This window comes from Nomascus leucogenys, chromosome 22a (assembly GCF_006542625.1).
Source record: "Nomascus leucogenys isolate Asia chromosome 22a, Asia_NLE_v1, whole genome shotgun sequence".
Classification (NCBI taxonomy): Eukaryota; Metazoa; Chordata; class Mammalia; order Primates; family Hylobatidae; genus Nomascus; species Nomascus leucogenys.
Genome location: NC_044402.1, coordinates 42,066,118 through 42,076,902, shown reverse-complemented (window position 1 = coordinate 42,076,902; position 10,785 = coordinate 42,066,118). Strand labels below are relative to the sequence as shown.

The following is a 10,785-nucleotide window of genomic DNA, read 5'->3' as shown; positions in this document are numbered from 1 at the left end:
GTGTGTATAGATTTTCAATGTGTGATCATGCTCTACAGCTATTTGCAAAAGTAATTGCAGCTAATTAAAATGCAAAAGCCACAATTACTTTTGCACCAACCCAATATTAAAAAGTGCTCTGCACAGCTTCATTCAATACCTGCTTTCCTAGAATTAAATGTATAGTTGGCCCTCCATGTTCATGGGTTCTGCACATGCAGATTCAGCCAACTATAGATCGAGAATACTAGCAAAGAAAAAAAAAACTAAAAAAAGGTTAACAAAAATACAAATAAAAAAGTAGTTACAACTATTTACATACCATTTACATTTTATCAGGTATTTTAATGTAGAGATGATTTAAAGTATACAGGAGAATATGCATAGGTTACATATAAATACTATGCCATTTTATGTAAGGGACTTGAGCATCTGCAGATTGTGGTATTGACAGCTAAATAGACTGCTCTGTGCGGGGAAAGAGGCCCTACAGTGAAAAGTAGACATTTGATTGTGGACTAATTTGTCCAGTATTTCCCAAAAACTTACAGCTAACAACATAATATTAAACAGGTTTTATTAGCATCTTATACATCTGACACTCTCCCCTAAGCATCCAGTTTATTTTCTAGTCATGGGTTACTTACTAAAAGTCTGTGTAACATGAGCTCACATCAGATTAGAAAACATCAAGTGGGTAATATTTTTGACCGAATTAACATACAAAAGAAATTGCCTATATCATGTATATGGGCTCCAAGGGTAGTTCATAGTTCAGCCTCTTCATTCTTTTCTGCTTTTGTCACCTGTTACAAAAAATGATCTATAAAATCCTCATAAATAAGACATGAGTTTTGCCCGTAATGAGTAGGATGAAAAAAGGCCACTGCTGCATGCTATGAAACAATAGCAACTTTACAGGGGAATCCAAGGTTTGTGTGCACAAATTATAAATGCCATTTTCTGCTGTGCTGGAAAAACTGAAGTATAAAACACAAATGAACTAAGCCTTTCAAGGATGAGCTATCACCAACACTGGTAACTGTTTAATATATTCATCTTAAGAAGGCTGGATGCTAAAAATGCAGTCACTGTAATTAATAAAGTTGAGGAAAACACAAAGATTAGCTAATGGGGTAAAAGATCATTTAGAGTAAAATAAATGTGTAACTTTCTCTATGTTCTCAATCATCTGGGAGGGCAGTCTATGGAATATCAGGAAGTAAGAGTTTTCTTGTTTTCAGGAACATGGAGGTATACACTTTAGAATTCAGAAGGTAACTGGGGCTATAAATAGTAATTAAAAGAACAAAAAAGAAGCAGGGGGGTTCCATTATCCAGCTGTTGCAATTTTCCTGAAATCTTCATGTTTTTGAGCCTCTCCTATTTAAGGACAAAACCATTTAGCACACAACAAAAACCTCAAAAAGGGTGCCAGCTGGACCACAAAGCACTGATGAAAAGGCAGAGAGGATATACTTCCCAAACTTTCATTAGGATGTAAAAGCCATTTTGAAAAACAGTCTCCACTCTATGTCAAGTTGACCCCTCAATGCAACATGCATCTCAATGAAATATAATGAGTAGTGTTGTGTTGGTATGCATCATGATTATGACTCCAAGAAAAATACGTCTAGTGCATTCTAGAGGTTTTGTGGAGGACGCTGTAAAACAAAGTTTGAAGTAAACAATAATAAAATACAAAAAACAAAAAACCAGGGTTTTTTTTTCTCCAAATTCCTGGTTTAATAAGGACTTGTTTATTTTGAGGAAAAAAGGTCCCAAACATCAGGCTGTTCACAAAAATAACCCACAGTATCAACTTTAGAAAACAAATCTTAAGACTATAACACTAATTATTTTTCTAGAGGATGCATTTGACATGCCAACTCTCATTCACAAAAATACATTGTTACATTTGTGTTGAACTGCCCCACACAGCACACTAATGTGGGGGTGTAACACACATACTTCTAACTCAAAGCTGCTTTCAAGAGCTACTCAACTATGAGATTGCCTTTGCAGTTAGGGAAGCAACTACTGAACTTATGTATGAATGAAAAGAACTGTACTCCCTGCATAACAAGAGATTATTTTGGAGACAGTTGATAAAAACCATACATCCTTTTTATTGTTAAGTCATAAAGAGGTATCAAAATTAAAAGCAAAAATTACAGGGTAAGACTTAACAAAACTACTAGGAGCGTCAAAGGAAGTGAAAATGGAACTAGGCGCGGGGCAATATGAATTAATGAACATGGGAAGGACAAGAATGGGGAGAACAGTGAGCATGTGCTGAAGATACTAGGGGAGAGGATCTGGTGAAAAATTTGATCTTAGACAAGCGCCTAGGTAAAGAAATAATGGGATAAGATTTCTAAACCCCACTATGTGCTTAAGAGTCATCCTCGCCATTGGCGCTGTCTCTGTCATCCTCTCCTTCCTCAGCCTCTTTTTCATCATCCTTGATCAACTCCAGCTGTGAGAAACAGACACAAACAGTATGGAGTTAGAGGCACTCCATTTGTCCCTGAGCCCCCCTCCACCACCTTTTTCTTTCCTTTCCCGTGGTTTTCACCTGGTCATCCCCCCGATCTTCATTATCATCATCATCCAGTAGGTCCCCCTCCTCAGCAGAGTCATCTGCACCCCCCTCAGACTCCATCTTCACATTAGTCTCATCTTTCTTCACGGAGCTGCTGCTCTGCTCCTCTTCTGACTTATCATTCTTCATCTCTACTGGGGATGAGAAGGACAAGTCTGTCTAGGGGCAGTAACATCAACAGGATGTAGACAATCCCCACGAAGGATCACGAACTGCAGCACAAATCTAAATCCTCCCACACAAACGCCCTTCCCAATTCACACTCCCCAAGTTTCATATTACATTGCTTTATATTCCACTATTTCAACATGTACTTTCAAGTGCCTTATGTAACTAACCCAACTGTATACCCAGGGCAAGCAGAAAACCCATTTACCTGCTTGTTTGCTCTGTTCCTTTTCAATCTTTTCCAGGTTTTCCAGGAGAGAATCCACTTTTTGTTTTATCTGGGTCAGCTCCTTCTTAATGGCCTGAAGGTCATCTCCTTTCACTTTAATATAAACAAAATACTGGATTAAAATCAAATGTACAGAAGATATGAGTTAGCAAATACACTGGCACTAGACTACATCAGGAGCTCACAGGAGATACCCAGGGAGAAACAGAGCCAGTACAGATTTCTCAGTAATAAAGGCCCTTGGTTCTATTATAAAGCACTTTCTGTAATGGTTTTATTGTTTTTAATGTCTTTTAGATCTAGGCTGTCGCTACGTTGACCAGGCCTGAGGGCAGTGACTATTCACACGTATAATCACAGTGAACTTAAACTCCTGGCCTCATGAAATCCTCCCACTACAGCCTAGATCCCCAGGGTCTTAGCCTCCCCCTAAGCATCTGGGGCTACAGGCACGCACCACTGCATCAGACCTTCTGTAATGTTTTACTGCCTTCTATATTTCCAGTTACAGGAGGAGTTCAATATAGAAAAGTTAAAAAAATCAACATACTGAACACTATCTGAATTTTAGTTTTTAAATAACACACAAAAAATCTCAGAAACTTAACACACACCATCAACTACATAAAGTCAAATGACATTTTTCAAATTACCTAGCTGTTGCAGTCTAGAATTGGCCAATCACAATCTTGTCTCCTCTATTATTTTGGATTTTATTTTTTTTCTTGAGATGGAGTTTTGCTCGTCACCCAGGCTGGAGTGCAATGGAACGACCTTGGCTCACTGCAACCTCCGCCTCCTGGGTAAAAGCAATTCTCCTGCCTCAGCCTCCCAATTAGCTGGGATTACATGCATGCACCACCATCCCCGGCTAATTTTTTGTATTTTCAGTAAAGATGGGGTTCCTCCTCCATGTTGGACAGGTTGGTCTTGAACTCCTGACCTCAGGTGATCCACCCGCTGGGCCTCCCAAAGTGCTGGTATTACAGGCATGAGCCACCACACACCCAGCCTCTTCCATTATTTTGAATACACAGTCATGTGGCACAAAAATATTCTAACTGCATTAGCTTCCCTATTTCAAAACACGAGAGATACCAAAAATCACAAAATGAAATAATACATACACTTTCCAGACTTGGAAGATCCCCGCTGTCCACTCTTAGAATTGAAGCCACTTTTGCCCCTTCGTGAGGTGTTTCCTGATACACGCTGACGTTTCGAGGGCACTACAGCCCGAGCAATAGGAGGAGGAGGAGGTACACGTGCTGGGTAACTGTACATCCTATTGGATAAAAGGAAAATGGAATTCGTTCAAACCTAACATTAACTCAGCACAATTCAACAGACCTTATGATAAATAATAAATATTGTCTCTAGTCATTTCCTTTCATTAAATTTCATTAAGAAGGCCAGCAAAAACCTCCATAGTGGGGTTTAGAAATCTTATCCCATTATTTCTTTACCTAGGCACATAAAATAGTTGTAATACTGCAGCAACTTTTCCTTAGGAAAATACATATATCAAATTATATGGTTGGCTGGCCTTTGGCACTGGATATAAATGATTCCTCTGTACTAATGGCAGTATTAACAAGGCATTTATTACAATGAATAGCCTTTGTTTGGATCTTATTATTTTCACATGTACATTACAATAAACAATTCACATAAGGTCAAATACTCTTTAAAAGGTTCCAATTAAAAGGGTATATAAACAGTGGTATATGGCATTAGCGAAATCTCTGATTCTTTTCACCCACAGAAGCACACAAATTATTACAACTAGTGATATAAGGTTGAACCATATAAAATTTCAGATATATGAAATCAGGGCAATTTCATGTAACTGAGGGAATCATAGCAAAATGTGTTGGCTGGGTATAAATACTACTGATATAAAATATCTCACATAAAAACAGGTAGTATCATTTCTAACTAAATTTACGCTTAATTCCAACAGGGCAGAGACCACTGTCTATCTTGTTCACTACTCACCTGTGTCTAAATTCACTGGCCAGTACACACTTAGCACTCAATAAACACTAGTTGCTCAACTAATTGCTGTTTCTATTAGAAATCTTAATTTCAAATGTCTTATAATAATAAACTTAGTATCCCAGTGATTGATAAAGATACACAAAAGCAGTGGCTTGGTACACTTACATTTGTAAAGAGAAAATTCAAAACAGAACAAAATACTTCTTACATGGACATCAGTTCTAAACTTTCTACATTCCACACTGTCATTTCCATGTAAGAACCTATGGCAACATATGAAAAGGTCTTCAATTCTACAAGCTTTTTAAAAACGCAACTAACTTAACGCAAAGGCCCAGGTACTCTGTAAAAATACACTTACCAACTACTCTGCCTAACTCCAAAGATTTCTTAAAAAACAAATGTGATAGTCAAGAACTTTAAAAGTATTATTAATCATCTTTGTCATGATTCTCCCTCTTATATATATACAATGGTGGCAAGTTATTCTGAGTTGTAATATCTCCAATCTTCCTGTAGTGAAAACATTTACAAGACCTCATTGCTAATTCTCTCCTCTATTAACTTAAAGTGTTTAAACGCTATTTCAACAAAGTAATGTTTAATCTTGTCCCAGGAGTGGCTATGGACAGGAACATTTTCCTAAATTAATAAAGAGCAAGGAAAGCTGAGGTGGGAAGACAGGTTGAGCCCAGGAGGTAAGAGAACCATGACTGCAACACTGCACTCGGAAAATGCGGAACAGAGTAACACTGTCTCAGAAAAAAAAAAAAAGAAAAAAAAGTTGGTATTTCCCCTAAGTATGGTTAATCTCTTACTTTAATCCATTCATGGGAATTAGTGCAAAGAAAAAGATACTGAATAACTTTTTATTATCACTACTTTCCCATTTTGACATAAAGCTTTTAGTCTTTTTGACCAAAATCTTTCAAAATATAATGATACAGAAACTATAAAATATCAGTGTTCAGAAACTGATATCCTTTGTGAGAGATGGTAACACTTGCACAAACACCAATTGCTTAACGACAATTTCTGGAGGTAAATCAAAATAAGTTATCCATATCCACGAGCATTAAACTGAGCTTAAGCCCCAGTCCAATAGAAATAAATTATCTAATCTTACCTCCTAAGCCACTAACCTTCACTGGCATCCGTATCGAAACCAATGAGCTAGCTAGCTAGCTAGTTGCGTACTATCACTGGAATTTCTTTTTAAAACCTACTATTTCATCTGACCATAGCCAAAATAAAGCAAGTAATACAGTTTTGTTTTCAATCTATGTAACAGTCTCAGCCGGTTAAGGCTTTTAGTTACACAGAATGCTGCTCAGGCAGAAATGGACTCTCATTCACATCTGAAGAAGTAGTCCTTGCCTCCAAAAATGCTGAGGAGGGTTAAGTGTGAAAATAGAAAAAAAACATACATAGTGTGACAACCTTTAAGTTAAAAGGGATATATATTAAGAAGCTCAGTATGACTACTTCAAGCACCAGCTAAAAATTAAGCAGAAATTCTCACTATGAGAAAGCTACACAGCCAGGCGCAGTGGCTCACGCCTGTAATCCCAGCACTTTGGGAGGCCGAGGCGGGCGGATCACAAGGTCAGGAGATCGAGACCATCCTGGCTAACGCGGTGAAACCCCGTCTCTACTAAAAATACAAAAAATTAGCCGGGCGTAGTGGCGGGCGCCTGTAGTCCCAGCTACTCCGGAGGCTGAGGCAGGAGAATGGCGTGAACCCGGGAGGCGGAGCTTGCTGTGAGCAAGATCGTGCCACTGCACTCCAGCCTGGGCAGAGCAAGACTCCGTCTCAAAAAAAAAAAAAGAAAGCTATACAATAAATGAGGCAACAATAGCTGCTGATTACTTACTGATTAAGGCTAGGCTGTTTAAAATCTTTTACCAGGGGAACAAGGACTAAACTCTAGGAGAATTGTAACTGCACCCATAATCAAACGTGATGGTGTTGGTATAAACTCTAGTCAGATTAAGAAATTAAAACACTCTAGAGACATTAATTACCTGAACAGATTAAGACAAAATACACCACTCAGGCGTGGAGTATTTTGCCTGTAATCCCAACATTTTGGGAGGTGGAGGCAAGCGGATCATGAGGTCAGGAGTTCGAGACCAGCCTGACCAACATGGGGGGAACCCCATCTATACGAAAAATACAAAAATTAGCTGGGCGTGGTGGCACACGCCTGTAATTCCAGCTACTCAAGAGGGCTGAGGCAGAAGAATTGCTTGAATCTGGAAGTCAGAGGTTGCAGCGAGCTGAGATCATTCCACCATACTCCAGCCTCAGTGACAGAGCAAGACTCTGTCTTAAAAAAAAAAAAAAAAGAAAGAAAGAAAGAAAGAGAAAGAAAAAGAAAAAGAAATAGAAAAAATGACAAAACACACCAGCTGGATGCAGTGGCACAGCTGTAATCCCAGCTACGCAGGAGGCTGAGGCACGAAAGTTGCTTGAACCCAGGAAAGAAGCGGGGGTTGCAGACAGCCATTGCACTCCAGCCTGGGCGACAGAGTAAAAACTTTTGTCTCCCCCATCACCAAAAAAATAAATAAATAAAAATAAAAAAAAAGACAAAGAATGTCTACCCCAATCTCCAAAGTAAAAGCATTACAAGACATGTACTAAGAAGAGGTTTTCAAAGGGAAGCTTCTTAAATGGAAATTCTAACCATAAGACACTAGCTGCAAACAGTGACATTTCCTGGGTCTCAAAAAACCTGTCTAATAATACATGTCAACACTACACCAGAGTAGAAGTTAGTCTATTAACAATAAAGCTATCATTTGGTACATGGACCACTTAATGGACCACAGCTGATTCTCATCTTAAAAATGTGAACAGATTGAAATACTCTGTTTTGCCGGACTGGGTGGCTCACACCTGTAATCCCAGCACTTTGGGAGGCGGTTCATTTGAGGCCAGAAGATGGAGACCGGCCTGACCAACATGGTGAAACCCAGCATCTACTAAAAATACAAAAAATTAGCCAGGTGTGGTGGCATACTCCTATAACCCCAGGTATGGGGCGGGGGGGCGCTGAGGGACAGAATCGCTTGAACCTAAGAGGTGGAGTTCATAACGAGTCAAGATCCCACAACTGCACTCCAGCATGGATCACAGGGTAAGACTCCGTCTCAAAACAAAAATTAAGAGAACCAAAGGAGCAGTTCTTTCCATTCTATCTCCAGTAAATACTAGTTAAATGAACTACCAATTGATGACAGACATCTGCCTCAAACTTAACTATGTACATAAAAAAACTGATATAAATTCTCTACCTTTCTGAAGAAAAATATTTCAAAATATTTCAGCCGATAGGGCTTTTAGTTACAAAGAATGCTGCTCAGGCAGAAATGGGACTCTCATTCACATCTGAGGAAGTAGTCCTTGCCTCGAAAATGTTCGTAACGTAGTTGGAATTCTTGATTTTGTGCTTAAAAATAGATCAACCAGCAAAATTTTTGCAGCTTGTGTTTTATTTCTAAACTGAAATCGATGATTTCTAACGTTATTTGCAAGTACTTCACCACAAACATGCTGTCTTGGTTAGTCTAGCACCAGTTTACCAACTGCATGCACCACTCACTTAAAATATAAAAGGATTAAATGGTAAACCAGTATGCTCATTTGCTCACCACTGGAGCTACACAAGGTATGCACCACATGGGGAAACTCTAACATAATTTTTAAATACAATTCTGGTAATTAAGGGAAAAAATGGAAATAGGTTATTACCACATTGTTGGGTTAGCCTTGTCCAAAGATCACTGATACGGGTTGGGGAACACCACAAACATCCCTACTACCAAAGAATAGGTAGCAATAGCTCCTATACTGAGCCAATGGCATCAATCAATAATTGGTTCTGTAATATTCTATCAGAAAGAGTTAAAAATATTAGTATTTAGGGATATTTTTGTAAATTCTAAGCCATTTGATTGAAAATGGCTCCACTGACAACTTGGAAAGAGAGAAGAAAAAATACATTAAATGTATATACTTATTTTAAGAGGAATAAAATTTGACATCTTAATGAAATGTTCCATATTAAGGGCAAATGTGGTGTGTCTTCATGGTTTCATTAGGAAACTATCTTAACACAAAACCAGACATTTCATGGGAAGACAATTTGAAAATGCACTTGAAAACTTTGAGTCCAAAAGAATCTAGTCGGCCGGGCGCGGTGGCTCACCCTTGTAATCCCAGCACTATGGAAGGCTGAGGCGGACGGACCACGAGGTCAGGAGATCAAGACCATCCTGGCTAACATGGTGAAACCCCGTCTCTACTAAAAATACAAAAAATTAGCCAGGCATGGTGGCGGGCGCCTGTAGTCCCAGCTACTCAGACAGGCTGAGGCAGGAGAATGGCGTGAACCCGGGAGGTGGAGCTTGCAGTGAGCCGAGATCGCGCCACTGCACTCCAGCCTGGGTGACAGAGCGAGATTCCGTCTCAAAAAAAAAAAAAAAAAGAATCTAGTCTGTAACATGCAGGTTGCTTGAGTCCTAGATCAATCCTCAATTCAGAAACCTGACTGGATTCAAGACTGTTTTAAGAAAGGGAAAAAAAAAATCCCTGGCTTTTCGTCTTCAACAATACACGTACTCCCGTATGTCAGCGTCGATCTTTACCAAAGATAACATTTTAAACTGACAACGTGGTGCAATTTTATTTTTTAAAAAACTGAAATTGAGGCTGGGCGTGGTAGCCCATGCCTGTAATCCTAGCACTTCATGAGGCCGAGGCAGGTGGATTGCCTGAGAGCATGAGTTAAGATACCAGCCTGGCCAACATGGTGAAACCCAGTTTCTACTAAAATACAAAAAAGTCGGCAGGGTGTGGAGGCATGCACCTATAGTCCCAGCTACTCAGGAGGCTGAGGCACGGTAACTGCTTGAACCTGGGAAGCAGAGGTTACAGTGAGCCAAGATCGCACCACTGCATTCCAGCCTGGTAGACAAAGCGAAACTCTGTCTCAAAAAAATCCTGAAATTGAGTCACATGCAGTGGCTCTCATGTGTAATCCCAACACTTTGGAAGGCCAAGGCAGGCAGATCGCTTGAGCCCAAGAGTTCGAGACCAGCCTGTGAGACAAAGAAAAAAAATTGCTGGGTGCAGTGGCTCATGCCCGTAATCCCAGAACTTTGGGAGGCCGAGGTGGGCAGATCATGAGGTCAGGAGTTCAAGACCAGCCTGGCTAATATGGTGAAACCCCATCTCTACTAAAAATACAAGTATTAGCTGGGCATGGTGGTGAGTGCTTGTAATCCCAGCTACTTGGGAGGCTGAGGCAGGAGAATCACTTGAACCCAGGAAGTGGAGGTTGCAGTAAGCCAAGACGGCACCACTGCACTCCAGACTGGGAACACAGCGAGATTCTTTCTCAAAAAAAGGAAAAAAGAAAAGAAAAGAGAAAAAAAAAGTATGTATTTCTAAAATTCTCATTTTATCAACATAGAAGAGTAAAAAGCTCTTTCACTTACAATAAAATTCCTTTTAAGGAACAGATATGATTGCTAGGGAACAGACTGCAGAGAATTGGGAACTATTTCTATCTTAGTTATAGTTATGGTTATATGACTATGCATTTTGTAAATCAAATCTGATGTAGGAATTATACACCAAAAGGGTGATTTATTGTATGTTTTCTATGCCGACTCCAATTTCTATCTTTCCATTCACTTGAAATCTCTAAGATTTCTGCCTTTACCAGTGCCTACCTTTGTCAAAGGTCACCAATGACACTGCTAATTCAAAAAGACGTTTTCTACATTCTCATAC

The 10,785-nt window shown here is 39.4% G+C and overlaps 1 protein-coding gene across 13 annotated transcripts in view; it reads right to left on the bottom strand.

Moving 5' to 3' along the window:
- Window positions 1-303: 303 nt before the first annotated feature.
- Window positions 304-10,785, bottom strand: part of HNRNPC (heterogeneous nuclear ribonucleoprotein C) — a 59,172-nt gene continuing 48,690 nt past the window's right edge. For 10 of the 13 annotated variants that reach the window (XM_030803082.1, XM_030803091.1, XM_030803081.1 and 7 more), the window contains 4 exons: window positions 4,109-4,266; window positions 2,961-3,074; window positions 2,558-2,718; window positions 540-2,458 (listed from right to left, as the gene is read on the bottom strand). In XM_030803082.1, the coding sequence (XP_030658942.1) occupies window positions 2,375-2,458; window positions 2,558-2,718; window positions 2,961-3,074; window positions 4,109-4,266 (517 nt within the window). In that variant the 3' untranslated portion in view covers window positions 540-2,374. Of the gene's footprint in view, window positions 2,459-2,557; window positions 2,719-2,960; window positions 3,075-4,108; window positions 4,267-10,785 lie in introns of all 13 variants that reach the window. The other 3 variants (XM_030803089.1, XM_030803088.1, XM_030803093.1) reach the window with 1 other exon arrangement.